The sequence below is a fragment of the Neopsephotus bourkii genome, unplaced genomic scaffold (genome assembly GCF_033783945.1).
Source record: "Neopsephotus bourkii isolate Nb327-2 ecotype Australia unplaced genomic scaffold, CSIRO-AGI_Nbou_v1 NB_753, whole genome shotgun sequence".
NCBI classification, from domain to species: Eukaryota; Metazoa; Chordata; class Aves; order Psittaciformes; family Psittacidae; genus Neopsephotus; species Neopsephotus bourkii.
In genome coordinates this window covers 1,321,769-1,343,158 of record NW_026901251.1, presented here as the reverse complement: position 1 = coordinate 1,343,158, position 21,390 = coordinate 1,321,769, and the positions used below count along the sequence as shown (strand labels likewise).

Sequence of the window (21,390 nt, the reverse complement as noted above, 5' to 3'; positions counted from 1 at the left end):
GTTTCAACTGCAGTGAGTCTGTGTGTGGTGTGCATCATCGCTCACAGCTGCTTACTCTGCAGGTAGCAGACGCCTGCTCATGCCTCCTGTCTTGATGCAGATCAGTGCCCCATGCCATCAGAGAGTAGAGGTGAATGTGTGAAAGTCCTTTGTGTAGATTAGTGTGAAGCTGAGAGCTGCATGGAAGCTGGTGATTTAAACCAGTTCGTGCTAATCTGGCTGGCTGTGCACTGAAAGGATTAGAGCTCTGCCATAGGAATGGGAAGCCCTTGTAACACTTGGTCCTGAACAGCTGTGAGAGGCATGTATCCTGTTCAGCCACTGCAGCTAGGTCTAGAAGAGAATTAACTGGTTACAGCATGCTGTGAGCTCGTGGATGTATCACAGTTCTTGGCTGTGTGGCAATGACTATAATCTCACTATATCTCCTGTGCTGTTCACTTGTTCACAGTCACTTGTACTTTTTCTGTGCGGGGCTGTGTTGAGCACCAGTGTTATTCCCATTTCCGCAACCGCTTGTCAGTTTAGCTTCTACAGTTTGGAGATATGTAGGAGAATGTGGAGTGTAATTCTTCTGTGTGATACCATGCTAGTTTCTCAGTGGGTGTTTTCCTTGTTCTGTGACATCTGATTTGGCTTTCAGGGACATGAAAAAAACCAAACCTGTGTAGTTTCTCTGTGATTACTTCAATTTTCATGCAATTCTACTACGGTGTTCTCATGGTTGAAAAGTAAAAGAAAGCAGAAGTAAGAATGGAGATGTCTTCTCCTAGCTGTATCTATCTACAAAAGTAGGTGATGAGAAGACCTCCCTCTTCCCAGAGAGATGCAGAAAATCTCCCTCTTGGGCAAGAGGTACGTATAATTACAGGAGGCAGGGAGCAGTTTGGAGTAAGGTTTCATTATGATTTTTCTCAACCCATTGAAGCCTCCCATGCTGCTATGATGGAGCTTGCAATGCTGAGAGCAGCTCATGTGGTGAGAAACTCTGCAGGCCTCTGATGCTTTGGCAAGGGAATTGCCATGTTACAGATTGACTCTATGCTGTGCTGGCCCTGCCTGAGCAGCATGGCAGGCAGCACACAACCCAGGGCACCTGTGGTATGGGTGTGCGAGTATCCTTCCTAATCCTTCTGTAGGAAACAGGGAGAAGGAAATTGGCATTTCTGGAGTTTATCTCCCCTCCTCCTAAGGACATCAGATGAACCTCATTATGAGGTTGTTCATTTCTGGTCATCAACTGTAAAGAGAGTATAAGGGATGGATTGAGAAAGTTAGCTAGATGAACCCCAGTCTTAAATGTAAAATAAACATTTTAGGCTTGGGATGTCACCAGGTATTTACTGATACCTTAGTGTCTAACATAATATTTCACATTTCCCTGCAGACTGTGCCATTCTACCCATAGTACATTTTAATTGTTTCATCTTACAAGTATACTATAGTGAGCAGAAAACATTTTTACCTAGTACTCATGCTGTATTTTATTTTAGATATACAAATAAATTACTATTTTTATGTGCAATCGTTTTCTTTCTTGGCACCAATTACTTGAGTGAGCAAGGCTTGTAAGACTGCATTTGCAAAGACTGCTGCTCTGTTTATGTTACCTCCTTGTGTTTACAGATGTGCCCAGATTTAGGGCACTACAGCATACAGAAAGAAAGGGCTAACTGTAATACAAAAAACCCGATGGGATAACTGTCATCTTGTACTGCTGACATGCAGTAGATGTGCTGCATATCACTTTATGATGTGAAAGGGAGGTTGGCAAATTCTCCTTAGCACCCAGCCTGAAGAGTTGGCAAACTGTAGAATGAACTTATTAATGTAAGCATTTTTTGTTTGGATGCAATGCTTATAATTTGTTCTCTTGAAGAATTACATTCATGTTACATCCTGCTCTTAGCAGAGCTCATGGCAGTTGCAATTTGTCAAAATTTGCCTTCTTTATGAACTTTGGTTTTGCTGACAAATTAAATTCTAAATTAAACCAAGAAATTGAGTTTAGACTCTCTTGCTGCCAGGTTTCTTCCTCAAAGATGGTTAGCCTAAGCAAAAAGTTCTCAGGAGAGACTCATATCCTCTTCTTTTGTGTTTTAATGAGCCACCTGAAGGCATAGAGTAAGCAAAATTACTTCTTTTTTTCCCACCAGGATTATCACTTAGGGCAAGTGTTTTCAAACAAACATTAGAAGTCTCTGGCTATGTTTACAGTTTGGGAGGAAGGCATCCACAGTTACTGTTTTTTCCATGTGTAACTTTTATAACCCAGTTTCTGTGAAAAGCATAGAGATATTTCCGTGGCATAAACCAAACACATATGTATATGCAAGTAGATAAAATTGCTTTTATCAAATAATGTGTGCCCCGTAGCAAACTTAATCTGGCAGCAAGGAGCAGTGAAAGTAAAACTAACTGAACTGATTTTCAGAGTAAGTAAGTGAGGTTAAGGGACATAGCAAGGGAATTTATTTATTTACTTATGGTAAATTATACTTATCCTTATGGTAATAATTACTTCAAAATACATTTGGAAGAATGTGCCAGCCTCTGGAATATTTTCTGTATTCAGGATGAGATACCATGGCTATGCATGCCTGTGGTGCTTGTCCTGCAGATCTCCATCTGACCTGCATTTCCCATACCCAGGTTCTCTGTGCCTGTGTCAGGATAGAGCTATGTCCTTTGCTGAGGAACTGATTGGTGCTCACAGGTCTGTCTCAATGTCAAACCCCTTCTTGTGACCCAAGGGTGACTGTGCATTCTGTTGTCTCTGGAAGTGCCACCCCTTTCCCTGGCTCAGAGCGGAAGAGTATGAAGATTTCAGTACTTCAGGGGCATCCTGAGTGCAACCCTGAGCTCTCGGCCACAGTCTGTATTTGTGGCTGTGCCTGTTCAGCTGGTGCTTAGTCATAACTCTGCCTTTGAGATCTGGCACCACAGCATGATATTTGCTCCTTGTTGGAGTACTGAGACACAGCAAAACAGCTGGGAAGAATCTTTCTGGGAAGAAAGAATAAAAGCAAGAACAAGATAAGAAGCATTCAATAGCATTCAATATGAGTTTGTGTTTAGATGGATTTTTTTTTTTTTATCTCCACATCTGCAGTGTTCTTTGCATGCCTGAATCTGTTATGGTGAAGAAAAGATGAAACTAGCCTTTCAGAAAGTGCAGCACACTTGATACAGTTCAAGCTTAGGTAGGATGGAAGCATGGTAAAGTCTGAACCTCAGAGAAGGTGATGCAAGTGAGCACAGAGGCAAAGTGTTTGCTTAAATTTTTACCAGCCATTCATTCTACTGCATGAATTACTGATTTTCAGTATTCTTTTGCTATGATTTCTGGTCTAGCACAGCCTTTGTGCCTACTCAGTTGCAAATATTTTTGCCTTTCATGGGGACCTTGTAACCATTGCAGTGTTGCTGAAATGCTACAGCAGTCTCTATGCGTCTGTATTATCTAAGCAGAAGTAAGCGGACCTTGCACATGAGCATATATTTGGTAATGCACATGTGATTTTACCACATTTAAAAAATTGTTTGAAAGCTGTTAGGCCTGGGTTTTGGTGATTTAAGAACATAAAAAAAAAGGTAGCATGGAAAAGTCTGCACAAGTGACTGCTAAGCTGCTACACTTGTGTTTAGTGTGTGTCCTTAAAGCCAGGTACCCTTCGACAACATGGAAGGGGAGATTCCTGGTGAATTCAAGGGGCTTTCTGAGCTAAGGTGTGCTCTACTGATCAGTCACAGCCAAGCGTTCAGGGCACCCTGTAAAGGCCACCTGCTTTCTGAAGTGATGTTGGGGCATTTGGTTTGGGAGGGTACAGAGAGCTGATGTGGACAGGCACTCTTGGGTTTGTTTATTAGGGCCTTGAATTCTTTAAAAACTAATTAATTTTAACCTCTAGAGAGTAGACTTAAATAAAAAATGGCAGCCCCAGAAAAACCTTAGAATAAAACCTGCCTGCATCTCAAGCTTTTCATGCATTCTGTGCGGAGTTAATGAAATGAGGGATTTGTATACTCTACATAGCCATGCAAACATATGTACATTACTGTCATTACACCATTGGTTGCAGTCATGGTCTGTGGCAGCGGAAGGTATTATACTGAACACTGTCATGACAGAGTGGGCGTGAGACATACTAAAAATGCACATAATGCTTAACTGCTTTTCATGTTCTGCTTTTCTGTTAGGCTATGCTTTTATTGGCACGGAGGCGAAACGTGGTGTGATGAACAGACCAGCCCTATCAGATGAGATAGTAGTTCTGCCTATCTGGGTACCCTATCTCCAGGAGTGTGTGTTGGTGGGAGAATAGAAGGACTGGGCAAACACAGACAGATTTTTCCCTGGATTAACCTGCCAGCCTTCAGCAAACTTTAGTTCAAGGACTTCCAAGGGCAGAGGTTGCATTTCTGCACTTGGCAACATTTCTCTTAAAAATGCACTCAGCAAGTGTTTATGGGAAGGACAGTAAGTTCGATTTACTTCAAAATGAGTGCTCCTGTAGTTGAATCAAGCCTTGAAATGAGATTCTGTGATGCTGTTTGACAGTGTATAGCTGGTTGTTCAAGCAATATGTGAACAGTGAAGCCATGCTGAAATAAGGTTCTTTACAAGATTTTCAGCACACATGTACACTTAACCACAATGTAGAGAACAGACATGAATGTTTTTGGGAGATACTTCAGGAAGGTGGTGGTGTAGGAGTTTGGAGGATAGCAATGATAAAGAAGAAATGGGGAGAAAAAATGATCTGGGGGTAAGGTTGTCTAAGAAAAAAATAATATTCTCTCCCCACATTTAGGAGAAAAAAAAACACCATGTGTTTTTACTGCGTACATCTCTATCACAGGTATAAGGCTGTGGAAGGCAAGTCTCTTGTGCATGCCATTCACCTTCTCAGGAGTTAGCCAGAAGGACTGCTAACAGCATTAGCTGAAGGCCAAAGGATCTGACCCTCTCCTCTGAGACAGCAGCTCTGTTTTCTGGCGGGCATCCCAGGGGTGCTGGAAAGCAGCACGGTCTGCACAGTCTCTTTGCCTCTTGACCAGAGACAGTCAGGGTCACAGACGTGAATATTATCTTTGTGACGCTCCAAGCAAGCAAACAGATAATATTTTTTTTTAAAGGAATGTTGTATGCAGTCAGTTGAGTGTAAAAACAATGTATCAGACCCTGGAAGAGCTCTTGGATGTTGTGCCAGCTCACCCACCGGGTAGGGGCAAGGAAGGGAAGGGAGCACACACATGTGCATGCAGTTTTGTGTGTATGTGCACACACATGTTAGAGTCACAGAATGGCCTCTTTTCCTTTGATGAGTCCCTTGTGTCTTCCCCCTGATGTTAACTAAGCCAGGGAACTCCTCTTTTTTCCTGTATCATAGTCTGGGAATCGTGCCCTGGACATTTTTTCAGCTGAGCACATTTACATACAGGAAATCAACCCAAAGACTCCTCTTTGAACAGTATTTGTACTAGACAGTTTTGCTCTCGCTTCAGGTATGCTTTATTTAAGCCACTGGTGAAGAGGAAAATATGGCACACAAGTAACTTTGCATTAAAACAGATGTATAAATATGTGTTAAAATGCAGTATCCTAAATGTATTTACTAGCACATCTTAAAGCAAAAATGCAGTAGTTTTCTTGCATTTATGTTTTTCCACATCCTGTTTATTGATGTGGTTGACTAAGAGAATAAGTTGTATTTAGGTCCATCTTGATTTGCACGTGAACATGAGCGTGAAGCTCTGTCCTCCTTTGCAGAGTGGCAGCACCAGGAGGAGCAGCATGAGAAGGGTCTACCAAGCGTGGCTGCAGACCAAGGTGTGCTCCCTAGGAAAAGAATCTAAGAGAAGGCAGCCTTGGCCTAGCTGAACAAGAATAGGAGAGTCTTTTAAATAAAAGATAAATAAATAATAAAAAGGGGAGGGTCTTGCCAGCAGAGTGGGAAAACACGAAGAATTTCAGCTTACATGTGAGTATCAGCTGGCACAAACATACTTCTGTTGAAGGTAGAAAGTAGTTTCTTCAGTTGTAGTGGGACTAATCAGCATGAAAGGCAGGTAGTTTTGCTGCAGCCTCATCCTTTTGTCAAAGATTTTCTTCTCTTGGTTTTGCTTGGGATAGCACATGACTTGGCCCGAAAGCTGGGGCCAGTTTGATCTTGTGTGTGTAGTGTAAAGTTTGGCATATTGTACAGTGACACTGTACTTGCTGTTATTTTAGTGAAGGCACTTAAAGAATGAAAAGTATAAGGAAGAAAAACAAAATCCATGCAGATTCCTTTATCAGCAGTCAGCCAGCAGTCCTTCTTTAGGTTCATGTTCCTCAGGGCTTCAAATTTGGCTGCAAAATCCCCAGTTCTGAAACTCGGTATGCACCTTCCAGGCCTGAGAATAGAGATGCTATCCTTTATTAAACAATACGGGATATATTTAAGCCCCTGATTAACTTACAATTGTTTGCTAGGGAAATGTGTGTGTAGGGGAGTTGTTTCACCCCTTATTGTATAAACATTTATTCGTACTGGCTAATTTTGCTTTTGTTCTTGTCATTCTCACTACAAACGTCAGGGTTTTTTGCTTTTCCAGGGCCAAGATTTCCATGATGGCACACCTTCCTTCTGCCTCTCTCACCATTTTTCTCCAAAATCTGTATGTTTTCACAGGTGTTTTTCCACAGCTTCAAAGGCTTTGTTTCTGCTCCTTGGCAGAGAAAGGCTGGGTGCAATAGAGATGCCCATACTCCAAAGCACTCCTTTCCCTTGGAAGTGTGTTGCTTCTGCAGAGCTCTGTAGCTGAACTGGGTTGTCCAAGAACCAGCCCTTCATGCTTGACCATGTGTCACAACCTCATTGCTGCCAAGAGTCACAGTATCACAGTATCACAGTATGTTAGAGATTGGAAGGGACCTCAAAAGATCATCTAGTCCAATCCCCCTGCCGAAGCAGGAACACCTAGATAAGCTTACACAGGAACATGTCCAGGTGGGTTTTGAATGTCTCCAGAGAAGGAGACTCCACAACCTCCCTGGGCAGCCTGTTCCAGTGTTCTGTCACCCTCACTGAGAAGAAGTTTCTTCTCAAGTTTAAGTGGAATCTCTTGTGTTCCAGTTTGTATCCATTGCCCCTTGTCCTATCATTGTTTGCCACTGAGAAGAGCCTGGCTCCGTCCTCGTGACACTCCCCCTTTATATATTTATATGTCTTCCCAGTTTTTAAAGGTTATTAGGCTTGTGGAAGTTTTACTATGTTTATGCTTCAAGCAGTGACTGAGGTTACAGTTCTGTTTTCTTAGGTCCTCTAGGAAAACACAGAGCTTGTTCTGAAAAAGTTGTTCTTAGGTTTTGTTTTTTTCCCCCCTTCTTTCAACTTGGCTTCTAATTAGTTTCAAGAAGCTGTATTAGCATGAGTGTGTAACTCAGAATTGTGGTGGATAAACTTGGCTTCTTGGGTTGGTAGATATTGAAGTAATTTATGTAAGTGTAGTGTGATACAGTATGAAAATTCTCCTAGACGTTATCTGGTGGCTAATTGTCACTGCAACTGTTCATTGAAAGAAAGCAAACCAAAAGTGAAGCGATGGCATGGAGACCATCAGTGTAAGATTTCAGTATTAGAGGTTGTTGCTTGTTCTGTACAATTACGCCTTGAAATAATGCAAGAATATTGAGATTCAAAAAAAGGAAAAAAAAAAGACAACATTAAAGAAAATGCTGATTTTAAATATTACTTTTCAGAGGGATTTTCCTTGCTTGAACTGTGAAAGAACAATTGCACAGAATCCATCTATTGCAGTTTAATGGAGAAGATATGTACTATTACATACAAGCTCTGAAAGTAGTTGCTGTGCTGTGAATAAGTTAAAGTACATTCACTGTTAAGGACTGTTTTCTACCCTGAAAGGAAGAAAGGTGTTCTGTTTATCACAGAAGAGCAGTCTGGCGAGCTGAGCTGCTGGGCTTCCCTTGCACAGGAAGTTTCACTCAGGCTGTGTCTGCAGCAGGATGTTTCAGTAAAGAAAGTTCCCAGTCTGGCCTCTAACATTGCTATCTTTCACTGGTAACTGTGGTGGGTGGATTACTGCAGACAGGACTTTGCCTGAAACAGATTTCTGTGGTACCTGATTTACCACATGGCCTTTACCTTAGGTACACATTTATCAATGGTAGCACCAAATAAAGTAAGAAAATTGATTTTGCTCAGCTCAGTGAAGCTGTACCCCAGTGCAGGTAAACTTGGTCTATAACCTGCCTAAGGGCCTCTGGAGCTCTGCATGGCCGCTGGCTGTGGCCTGGGTCCATCTAGTTCCCTTTGCCTGGTGCTATTCCTTCAGACCTTCAGGCTCCTGCCTGGAGATCTAAAAAAACCTGTTTCTTGCTGAAGCAGTTTGACCATCTTAGAGGGAGTCTTTTGCTTTGCTGTTGTGCTCTGTGGCACTGAACAAGCTCTCGCTACCTTTTGTGACCATCTTTGTGTTCCCAGAACTACTGCTACTTTTAGCTACTCTCTACTAACGTGCTGATAGCACGGATTTGTCTGCATAAGACCTAACTTTACAGGCCAGACCAGAATTTGGTCTTGCTCCATGTCCTGGCCAAGAAACAATAGGAAATGCACAGAAACACGTACCAGAACGGGAGTACTTGAACAAGTCTAATGGGAGTTTTTGGTTGTTTTGTAGTTGTGTTGTGGGGTTTTTTTTCTTTTTTTGGTATCAGATTTAGTAACGAAATACTTAAATCAAGCATATGAATATATTGAGCTGTCTTTCTGAATACTAGAGTTTACTCAGGGATAGGTATTTGTTCTATCTACTGTGCATGTGAATGCACTTGTGAGCATGTATGCAAGCATGGACTCGTAAAGAGTCTTTGCCAATAGCAAATGCCAAACCTCTATGGGAGAAAAGGCTAGTGTTCTTAATAATCTGTGAACATTGTGAACAGAACATTGAACAATGTGGTTTGAAATTGAATTTATTTGTTAAAGTTCTCCAATAATCCTCCAAACTTGAGCCAACCAGCCAAGTACCCTGGCTCCCCGTACCCTGGTCAGAAATTCTGAGATCAAGTTCTTCACTAATGGCCCTTGGCTGCTTGGGTGGATACTGCAGAGCTCTTCCAGCCTGAGAAGCAGCTTCTCTTACCTCAGGAGTGGTGATGATGTGTAACAGTGGCAGAGTGGGCACACTCCTTACCTTTCTACCACAGGAAGAGGAGTTGTTGGTGTAACCTGTTGCCTCATATCTCCACTGTGTCATGGTGCCTACGGAGGAAATAAAGAATTAGACATCTTCTGTACAACACAATACTATACAGGTTTCCTTTTTCTTCAGGGGCACACTCCTCACAATCCTATGGAGAGGGGAATATATTCATCCTCGTATAGAGTGCTCTAGAACTAGTGCTGGAGGAAGGATTTGACTCTCTTACTAGGAAATTGTAGGCAAATGCAAAAAGTGCATATATAAAATCATGGGCTCTGGATTATTAGTATCCAGGAAAGTGTTTTTAGTGTTCTGATAGCTCCGTTAAAATGTCAACTTAGTTTTTCCCTAATGAGCAGAAAAATACATAGAATGGTAAGACTTGCTAGAAATGGAGTCAGAAACATTATGATTTCACTATATGGTGTGTTTTTAGGTTGGAATCTCAGTCTCCTAAATCAAAAAATACGTAGGAGATGTGGAAAATTGTCAGAGAAGAGTGACAAGGAGAGAGGTATGGAAATGAGAAATGACTAAGATCACTAGGGCTCTTCACCTTGAAAAAGCAGTGGCTGGGAGAGGATGTGATAAAGGTCTGTATTAGGAAATGCATGGAGAAGAATGATTGTTCACTGCCTCTTGAAAGCAAGAAGTGGGGGGCAGCAGTGTAACCACTAGGTGACAGATCAAAACAAATAGAAGGAAGTGGTTTCTCACATGTGTGTAGTTAGACTGTAGAGCACCGTGGATGCTGCAGGATGTTGTGGATGCTGTAAATGTACAAATGGTCAAAAAGTAGGCACATAAGTTCTTGGAAGAAAAGCCCTACTACAAAGGTATTACTTCTGCCTTAGGAAGTCCCTAAGCTGAAAGTTTTTAGAAGTTATTAGAGAGTGTTCTAGAGAACTTTCACTAGGCGCTTGCTTTCATTTTCATAGTCTTTCTCAAACATTTGCTGTTTCCTGCTGTAAGCTAGAGTATGGAGTAGATGGGCCCCTGATCTCACACCAGTACAGCAATTTTTGTTGTCTCTAACGTTCACGACAAGTTGTAATACAATATCACATTGCAGTTTGCTTACTTACCTTTTTTCCCCTTTCAGAATCCCTCTGACATATCCCTGGAAGTTCTGGTGGCTCCAGCCATCTTCCCTCAGACACCTCAAACCCTACGTGCAGTTTAGCACTGGGAGCAGAGAGAAGTTGTCTGAATAATGAGGTCGTGGCTAGTCAGACACAAGTTGATATATGGGGTAAACACACAGATTGGAATTCTTTCATAACATCTTGATTATGAAAAGATAACCACGATATTTATATCTCCCTGGTTACTTGTAACCCACTCATACTGTGTGTGGGGGAGTGTTTTTGTTTTTGTTTGGTTTTAAAGCAGACTTTCTCATTTAATGCTTTACTGTGTGCAGGTTTTTTAATGATAAAGTTTACCTCTTTTAAAACTTGCTTTGTGCCTGGCTTATGTGGTAAGTATTAAAAAAAATCTCAGCATCACAGTTGGAGTAGATTTTTAGCAAATTCTCTCAAAAGTATAACCCCCGTGAGCTCAAGGGACTGTTTTTGTGCCAGTTTGCACTAAGTATAGCCTGTGAGTGGAATTTTGTGTTTGATGATGCTAAACACAAAGGTTAAGCTCCGTCGTGATAAATTGTGGTCCAGAATGCTAGAAATCTCAGGTGATTTCTTCATAGCTGAAGCAAGTGGCTGGAGAGCTCTGAGAAACTTCCTTACTTTCCAGTCTTGGTAAAACCTGGTATGACAGTAATTTCCTGGAGGTAGATGAGATTCGTTTGATATCCATCTGTGCTTTCCTACATCAGAAGACCTGTACATCCTCTTCAGTTAGCACACAGTGCACCTCCCCGCAGAGCTGAGAGCACTGGGTGTGTGTTATAGTAGTGCATAATGTTAACCACAAGCTTTTTATAGCAGAGCTCTTAAGTGTGAAAATTTCCATACAACTTCTTTTCGTGGTACAGGGTGTCGCATTTCAAAAGGCAGTACTATGGCAAACTGGTGGTTAGTTTATATGATTACTTTGAAATTAGCAAAATGATATGGAGATAAAAATGTTGGCTTTGAATACAGTAATTTCTTTCTGGAGTGATTTCTTAGGTTTGCAAGTAATTTTGTTGAAAAGTAGAATATTATTTTGCAGGAAGAACTTATGCTGCAATAGAAAAGATTCCCTTTTTTTTCATTACCTGTATTGTTTTACAAATTTCCTTGGAGTAACCAATGGAAACAGATTGGATTATAGCAATATATAAATTTAATAGCTATGTATTCTTTACTTTGTGTGTTGTATTCATGAAATGAGTCCTCAGGCAAAATATTTTTCCAGTAGGAGAACAAAACAAATATCCAGCTATTCACAAATAAAATGTATCGTCCTCTAAAAGTGGACATTTTAGACACAGCTTGAGTAGGTTTTAATTGTTCTGTCCTCTGCAGAGCTGATCTTCTGAGGTGCTAAAGCTACATTTCTTTGGAAACCTGACACAGTTGAGAATGGTATATTTGACATCTATGACTCTGGACATTGGTTAACACTGTTTCGTCATGGGGAAAAGAATCGAGCTTGCAAACTTGTTCCACAATAATCTGTTGCTTTAAATAAGATAATTTCAAAGAAGGATTACCAGCTGATTTTTGCTTTCTGTCTTTGAGGTTGGGGCAGGGGAAGAAGTTTTGCATGGTGAAAGTGTGAGCTCACAAACACATACAGATCATTCAAGCAATGGCAAATGATGCTGATGCAGGCTCACATGTGAGTGGTGAGATTTCTCTGTTGTCTATAAAAATTCTGTGGTCTGTTCCACGTGACTTTTGACTTTGGGTTACATATTGGGAAGATAGCTACCAACCTGGAGTGAAGGGTGGGCAGAGATCTGCATGGACTTGAGAAATTTGGGGGGTTTTAGATCATCATCATCATTATGTCAGTGCTCAGGGACTTCTTGGACATGTCACAATTTTTCACAGGTGCAACATTTCAAATAGCACTCAAACCCAAGTGAGAGGCAGCATGAGCAACTTCCCTCATATTGGGCAAAATATGGAGCAATTCCTAGAAGTTAGGGATGGGCCCTGTATGGTGTTCCTGTGGGGGATGATTCCTCATCTTTCTGGGCAGCAGTGTAAGGCTCTGGCATGCTCTGATCCTGCACGTACTACTACTGTTCTACTTGGTGGGTGTTAAACCTCCTTTACGCAGAAATCATTGTTCTGAGGCTTGAAATTAGCCTGTTTCATAATTACAGTGCATGTTGTAGGTCACTGAAATGCTAAGAGTGTTCAGTTAATGCAATGTACTCTTTAAAAAAAAAAGAAACGCCTGAGGCATTTTACACTTGGTAAAAGAGAAAAAGCCCAATAAAATACCCACGGAGAGCAAACAGAAAAATATGTTCTGTAGTTTAAAGTGATCCAGAGTCTTCTGGAGTTCATGAACCAGCACTGCCGTTTGATGTCAGCAGAACTGAGCGGAAGCGTGTGGTTTGTGAGCTAGCTGCTGCCGTAGTCACGGCTTCGCGCTGCCTGAGCCTGGGGATGGGCTGTGCAGGGCAGACCGCAGTGCAAACCTGATGACTGTTCCACTGCAGGATTAAGACCCTGCCTCAGGTTCAAACTTCAGCCACCTTACAGCGTGACGTGCTGTAAGTTTCTGCAGTGTTCCATGTCTCAAATGGTGATAGACCACAATTAATGCAGAAGTAGGCAAGGACATCTCCTGCTTCTACTCTGCCAGATAACCATTTCATCATAGAAGGGAGGAAGAGAAAAAGCAAACGTTCTGGACAGAGAAGCACGATGCTGCTGGAAAAGGAAAAAAATAACATTATTGCCTCATGTTCCTTCAGCATGTGACCAGTTACGGCAACTGCTGATTGTCTACATACCAGGAAAAGAAATGCCCTGTAGTATAAAAAGTTCACAGTCTCTACTTCAGGTCATTACAAATGACCTTTCCTCTAAAGGCAGTTATTAAGGAAGTCCACAACTAATCCAACATTTAAATATGCTTTGCTGAGCAAGAAGAAAATCATAGAGTGTAAGAGAGGGTTGGTTGTTTTTTTTTAAGCCTGCAGTATGCTTTCTTTCCATTGTCTCTGTGTGATTTTCTAAATGAGATGATGTCTCTAATTCTTTGCAAACAAGCTTTTAATGATGCAGATAATATGCAAAAATAATGAAGCAGATAGAAAAGCAGATAGAAAAGAAGAAATGTAAGAGAAGTCACAGAAGGCCTGAAATGACCATTTAACACCTTATCTGTTAAGAGGATGCTGCAGAGTGTATCCTGCAGAGTAGGGCTACTTCTGGCCATAGAGAATCTGCACATACAGATACAGAAGGTTGAGGTGAGCAGTTATGGTGTCTCAGGCACAGGGCAACACATGCAGCTCAGGACCCCAGGGGTTGCTTGGGGAACTGATTTTTGTTTATTTTCCCAACTGTTGCAGCTTGGCAGGCTTTCTTTGCCCTAGTCTGTGTCTTTCAACCAGACAAAAAAGAATTAAGGCATGTGTGTGTGTTTCTAACATGGTTGCTTTTGTTGCAAAGAGAATAGTTTGAACAATACATAGTGGCAATGGAGAGTTTTCTGCCATGATGATGAACAGAGTTCTCATCCTGTAGAGCTTGCTTGAGCTAAGCAAGACTAGGAAGAACTTCTGGAAAAGGACAGAATTTTCATTCAATTCATTCATATTATATTAATAATTCTGCTCTTCATATTGAAGAGATTATATAGACATAATTTTAGAATAATGCATATTATATGATATGATACAATGTAATGTCATATATTATACATATTTATTATATAGATTTAATAGAAATTATTTTAAAGGTATTATCTATATTTATGTATATATAAACATAAAATATTTCCATTTAGCTATCTGTCTATACACAAAATAGTGAGCTTATTGCAAACATTTATCTTATTTCTTTCATTTCAGTTGGTTATTATTACTATTTATTGCTGATACTTTTCCTTTCCTATTGGGAGGAATCTGGCCTTTGAGAAATAGGGAAGATACAAGTGGACTACTGTGATTATTCCTCTGACCTAGCTGAAGAGTTACTGCTAACTCTGTGGATGCTTGTGCAGGCCTTAACCAAATAATTCCTCAAGGACAGTAGTAAAGAAATGGGGGGCTTTTCCTAAAAGCTATATATGTTTACTTCTTGCTTTGTGGAAATGCTGAGTAGACATTAATTTATGCATTACTCATGTAAAGATGTGAACATTGACCTGAGAAAGCTTTAGGTGATTATAAAAGTACTCGAAGCATGGAAGGCATATGCATAGCAAAACCATGGTACATGTAATTTGTATATCAGTAAAACCTGCCTGCCTTAAAAAAAAAAAAAAAGAAAAGAAAAAGAAGAAAAAAAGCTGATCACATATCTGTACAGGAAAATAAAAATAAACCCAGAAACCCATAAACCTCAGAGTTCCTGCGAATGATTTGCTACTAACGTCAGTATTTTTTTAGAGAATGAGATGATTTAGATCAAGCAAACATTCTTCTGACATTAGTGATGTAACAGTCTTGTGTTCAGAGAGATTTCCTGTTTACTTTGGGTCTCAACGCAAACGTCTCAAGAAAGTAGGTGCTAAAATTTTCATTCCACATCTGCATATAAAGACAGCCCAAACTGTTCTGACATCTGTAACAAACTTTATATGCATTTTTGTTCTTCAGAAACAAGGGGGTAGTGGCAGCTGAAAAATCTCATGAGATCAGAGATTTCTTGGTTTGCTGACCAAGCTAATTCCTCAGTTTTAATCCTGCAATGCAGAAAATTATCTGGCAGTTTTAGTTTGGCCGCCATGTGAGCTACCGTCATGTTCGTAACTGGGACCTTTGCTAGCAAATTCACCTGGAGTCAAGAGGCTCGGTGTCCCTTAGGGATGAACCATGGCTCATTCAGATCTGAAGAGCTCACAGATGGCAGTAAGGCATCGTGGTGAAGCTCAGTACTTAGCTTCATGCTGTAACTTTTTATGAATTTTCTGTTTCAAATCATAACTTCTGTGGGTGTTCACAGATAGAAGGAATACATCTTTTTTCTAATTTATGTGTATAGTTTCAAGTTGAAAGCTTAGTTTTAAATGTATACTTTTTTTCTAAAAGGCAAAGGTCATCTTCCTGTTGCATTATTTTCCTAATTATGAAAAAATGGGGATTATGTTTAATAACTTGTTGCAACTCTTTCTATGCCTTTGAAAATACAAAAGCTTTCACTTTCATTTACATATCCACACTCAAGTGGATGAAGGAATCTGTTATAAAACAGCCCATGGTCAAAATCTTGTACGGACTGAGATCAGAAATAAGTATTTTTGAGTGGGGTTTTTTGTTTCATTTTCATTTGCCTCTTGACTTTGTATGGTTGTATTTTCACAAGCAGTGTCACAGATGTGAAAACTTGCTCTATCTTCATAATATGACTGCTGAGCAGTCTAAAGAGTGAAGTCCTGAGGTTACTTCTGAACTCGGGTCAGCTCAACTTTGCTGCCAAGGCAGGAGGCCTTGTTTTACTCCCAAGCGATAAAAATCTAACAGTAGAAAAACAAAGCCTGCAATAAAGTCACTCAGTGAGTTTTGTTTCTGTTTTGATGGTCTCTAGAAAAAGAGATTGCTGATTGTTTTGTTAGCTGACTTCATTAGGTTTGTCTCCTGTGAATATAGAAAGTGTATTTCTAAATGTGTGTTTGCAGTACTAGCATATGAAAAAATCCACCATCGAGATGTGCTCTGGCATTAAATTATTGTGTGTTTAGAAATTCTGCAACCATTACCTTAACCTACTAGGCAAGAAATTGCTGCATGTGAAACTGTTTGGAAATTTACATTGGCACTAGAAACCAAAACTGGGTCTTGGAGAGCACATTCATGACAGCAGCAAACACACAGGCAAAATAATATATGGCAATAGTAGGAAATGCATAAGATTTTGCTCTTAGAAAAAGAGAGGAGAAAGAGCAGAGGGAACAGCTTGCCGCTGGCTGCAGTGGGAATGAATGTGGGTCAGTGGGAATGAATGTGGGTCAGTGGGAAGCACACACCAGAGAGGGATGTGCTGCTCTACAAGGGCCAGGCTGGGTCCAGCAGAGCCAGCACTCTGAATTAACACAGAGCAGCATTAATAATCTTTTATTCATGGCTTTTACCTCAGTAACTGTATGCCAGGGTTCCTGGTGTTCTTGGTTCTGTGGTGACAATGCGGAGACACCAAGTAGGGTTTGTGTGAAGCCAGATGTGGTTCATGGGGCTTGTCAGTTCAGATGGCTTCCAGCTGTAAGTTGTCCCTGGGTGCAGAGGAGCTCCACTCACCCAGGGCTGTGTCTGAGCTAGTAGGGCTGGTCATGCTGAATATATCTATGGGGTGGGTTATTTACAATTCGGATAATACATCTTGGAGTGTTTTAGTAGCAACTATAGAAGAAGGGGGAGAGAAGTACAACACAAAACACATTTTAAAACAGTGCTTACTGGTAGTTTAACTTGTAATGGATTTGATGCCACTGAAATTATTTTTTTCCAGGCAAAAACTGATTCTCAGAAATACAGATGTTCCTGTTATCATGAATACGTATTTTAGTGAGAAGGTGCTACCCAGTGAACACTCAGAAACAAGAGAGAAGACATACGGTCTTACAAAGACGCTTATTAGGAAGAATATTATATCTTTGGCAGAGGTGTTCAGGCTAGATGACATTGATGATGAGTTATACCAGCAAACTTCAGATAATCAGGTAAGGTCCATTTGGGGCACAGTTCAGTACTTGGTAAGAGGTTGGTGTTGGAAATCATAACAAAACCAAAATTCTAAATTACTGACCTGTTCAGTTTCCCCTTGCATTTAGCTAAGGCTGAATAATATGCAGTGTTTATTTTAATAATATTTTCTTAGTGGAGGCTTTTGCCCCATCCAAATGCTGAACTGCTGTGAGGTTTTTTGCTGAAGTCTCACTACTGTGCTAAATCGTAATAGTAGCTTGAGTTTTCATTCATTTCTCTCTTATTCCTTATAGCTGAATAGCTGAGCTTTATTTGAAATAGATCAGTTTTCTGCTCACTCACTCAAGATATTATTTTAAATAAACATTCCTTTTCCACACTATTTCTTAACTCATTTCCTAAGCAATCCCCTATTCTTTCTTTAAAGCACCAATTGGTAATAACACCACCACCCTTTCCTGCACCTTTAATTTGTTTTCTTTCCTATTTTGACTTTATGTTAAAGTGACTCCGGACTGTGCATGTCTCTATCTGTGGTTCTACAAGCTGAGGTATTCTAAGAGACCTGGTTTTCTGATAGTCCGTGATAGCACTTTCTCTTGTAAAGGCTTTATTTTGGCCACCCAAAATCATTCTTAATACTTAGTATTTGAGAAGTTTGGCCCTACAGGTTTGATGAACAACAGTGAGTGTCAACATTTATTTTGTGTTTGCCTTATATGTAATTCCCATGATAGACCTGGGAATGGAAAAGTTACATAAATCAACTCTCCTTTCTTGCTTCAGCTCTACCTTGTAAAAAGCTTCCATTGTGGCATTCAAAAACCAGAACAGTTCACTTGTTCCCCTCATGGTGCTTAGCAAACAAAAGGTTTGAGAGTTGGGCCCATGTGAACCTTGTGAAGTTCAACAAGGCAAAGTGCAAGGTCCTGCTCATGGGTTGGGGCAATCCCCAGCACAAATACAGACTCAGTGAAGAATGGATAGAGAGCATTCCTGAGGAGAAGGACTTGAGGGTATTGGTTGACAAGAAGCTCAGCAGGACCCAGCAATGTGTGCTTGCAGCCCAGAAACCAGCCATGTCCTGGGCTGCATCAAAAGCAGCATGGCCAGCAGGTCAAGGGGGTGATTCTCCCCCTCTCCTCCACTTTCATGAGACCCCACCTGCAGTACTGTGTCCAGCTCTGGAGTCCTCAGTACAGGAAAGAGACACCTGTTGGAGAGGGTCCAGAGGAGGCCATAAAGATGAACAGAGGGCTGGAGCACCTCCCTGTGAAGACAGCATGAGAGTTGGGCTTACTCAGCCTGGAGAAGAGAAGGCTCCAGGGAGAACTTAGAGCAGCTTCCAGTGCCTAAAGGGGGGCCTTCAAGAAAGCTGGAGAGGGACTTTAAAAAGGGCCTGCAGGGACAGGACAAGGAGGAACAGGTTTAACTGAAAGGCAGACTGAAGTTAATTAGGAAGTTTTTTTTTGTGAGGGTGGTGAGGCACTGGCACAGGTTGCCCAGAGAAGCTGTGGCTGCCCCATCCTTGGCAGTGTCCAAGGCTATGTTGGATGGGGCTTGGAGCAGCCTGGTCTAGTGGAAGATGTACCTGCCCATGGCAGGGGGTTGGAATTAAATGAGCTTTAAGGTCCTTCCCAACCCAAACTGTTCTGTGATTCCAAAGCCACTTAATTTAGAACTCAGAAGACAGGTTTTATTGCAACCCCTCTGTAGACAAAGGTGGTGTCATACCACAGTTTTCTTTTCCATACTCCGAATTCTCCTTCTCTACTGGTGGATAATACTTATGGCACGGTCTGTAACGCTCTGGAAACCTTTCTTGGCACCTGTCTTTTTATAAAAGCAAGTCTCATTGTGAAATTTCGCTCATGCTGGGAAGGACCCTATATGTATTGATCATGTTAGTCTATACTTGCATACAATTTTTACTGAGAGATTTATTTTAAAATTAATGAAATTACTCATTTAGATTAAGGCACAGTGTAGCAGAATTTTATTCATATAATTTAGTTGGAAAGTTTGGAAGATTTTATTTATAAAATATGTTTTAGAATTAACGAAGTGCTTTGGAACCTACTTTTGGAAGTAGGATTGGACATTTAAAGTTCTATACTTTTCATTAATCATCTAATTCTTTTACATTGAAACATTTTATATTGAAATGTGCAGGTCTTAGGACTAGCTTACTGTTCTCTAAAACTAGACACCTGCTCATTTTCAACTTAAAGTTCAGAAGCATTCAAGTTGGAGTTGACCCATTTTAGAAGAAGAAAGAACAAAACATCAACAAGCTAAAAATGAAACTCAGTTCAAAGGGAAGAATCATAAATACTGATATCAGTTCTGTTTTCCTGCTGGTGTCACCCTCATCTCTCATGGACTGAGTTAGCTCAGTGCAGAGCATGAGTTAAATACAGGAGAGCACTGTGTGCTCAGCTCTCTTAAGAGTTCATTAAAAATCAATAGTAAATACTGGCCACTAGACTGTAAGTTAGGTTAGGTGCAGTAGGTATTTTGAAACTGATTGTGCACTTCTTTCAGTGATTTTTCATGCTGAAGTTTTACTCTCTAGCACTGCATAGTTTCAAGCCCCCATGAAATGTTTCTATTAATGGGTTTTCCTTCACCAGGTTGCTTGTGCTCCGCATATCCGTAAGAACTATGATTCGAAAAAGCATCCCTTAGCACAGAGTGCTGTTAATGATTCTCTGCTTGAAATGGTGGAAACCCAGGGAGCAGTGGGTTGGAAAGAAGCGCATGTACGAGTCGTTATCCAAAGGGTGTACTGTTTGCCTGCAAGAGAAGGTTATGGAAGCCACGTTCAAGGAAACAAGCCTCTTTGTGCAACACCCATCATAAATTCAGATCCACCAAATGTTAGGTGAGTAGTAAGATGCATGGGAATTTTTCTGTTGAGGCTGTGATACATGAGAAACTAAAGAGGAGGGAGTTTGGAAATGTCATTCTTAATTGCCAGCTTGCAGGGAATAAGCATGCTCAGCAAAGTGTGGTGCTCTTGATGGAAGTGGTGTAGTTATTTAGTCAGTATGGTATGACACAGAAATAGTCCTGCCCAAGGAGGGAAGGATTTGCCTATAGTTCGCGTCATCACCAGAAGACTGAAAACAAACTAATGGGAATTTAATTTAAAACCAGTGATGATCTTCAACATCTTATACTGTTCATTGCGTTTAACAAAATAACTGTTATTTATCATTTACCTATTTCAGTCTCCAGTATGCTCTGCTAGTAAGTTATGCTGGTAGAGTGGTCTCCTGAAACAAAAGAGAAATAGAGAGAGACATGGAGTTATAAAATGGGGATTTTGCATAGATTCCATTAGAGAAACATAGGCATAGACATGCAAACCTCCATTGGTGAAGCCACTGGAAAAGGCTCCTGTTGAGCTCTGGAAAACAGGAGGTCACAGCAGTTCAGCCTCTCTGCCGTAAAAAGTGATCTGGTGTCAAAACATTAACAATAATGAAGGAATCTTATAGGCAAAACCTATGGAGCATACAGCTTCAGACCAGTGGTTTTAGCCATTTCTAGTTGAGTGTTTGCATCCTAATACTGGTCTGTTTCCTGCATAGGGAGTCAAGAATGGGACCTCGTTTTCTTAAGTACAAAAGTTATGCCAAGCACAGTTTTCCTTCTGATCAGTACTGAACTGCTGAATCCTCTCCGTCTCCTGTTATGATCCCCAAGGTTTCAGACCAAATAATGATTTCAGAGTCTTTCTCTGCAGTTCTCAATCTGAGATCACTGTGTCTATTATTGATTTTCCTGCCTTTGGTTTTGCACTAACGTTTGGTTCATGATGACTTAAACATCAGAAAGGTAAGATACATTCAATTTTGTTTTCACTCAGGAAGCTCATTAAGGAAAGTTACAGTGGCAGAGATTGTATAGAGCTTCTAAGTTCAGCCTCTCAGGACATTAGAAGATTTCTCTTCCCGCAGAGTTTTCTGCTCTGTAGTTGTGCAGTTAGTTTAAAAGGTCCCAAGAGCTCTCCAGATGTAAATTGCAATAGGCTTTGAAGGGATTCTTCAAGGTTTGAAGAATTTGAGTTCCAATAAGCCACCTTGCTGGTGGGTAGTAGCATAATCACAGGTCCTTCTTCCTGAGCTTTTGAAATACTGGAATTCTCCCAATTCTCACTACCTTGTAAGCGACTGGATAATTTACAGCACTCATGATAAATGAAATTCTTCCATGAAGAATTTGGGACGATTGTTCTTTCCTAAAATGCAAGCTCAGTCATCCCTCACAGGAAAGTAATTATCAACAGCCGTGTCCCCAGTATTTTTTAAAAAGCTCCTTTACATATAATAGTTATATTAACCTCAACTTGCATTATTTTTTGAAAAGCAATTGGTACATTTGTCATGTGAACT

At 40.7% G+C, this 21,390-nt stretch overlaps 1 protein-coding gene across 2 annotated transcripts in view; it reads left to right on the top strand.

Annotated features, from left to right (window-relative positions):
• Positions 1 to 21,390, top strand: part of SPIDR (scaffold protein involved in DNA repair) — a 200,573-nt gene that overhangs the window by 110,861 nt on the left and 68,322 nt on the right. For both annotated transcript variants that reach the window (XM_061354845.1, XM_061354844.1), the window contains 2 exons: positions 16,794 to 17,004; positions 19,624 to 19,874. In XM_061354845.1, coding sequence (XP_061210829.1) covers positions 16,794 to 17,004; positions 19,624 to 19,874 — 462 coding nt within the window. The remainder of the gene's footprint in view (positions 1 to 16,793; positions 17,005 to 19,623; positions 19,875 to 21,390) is intronic.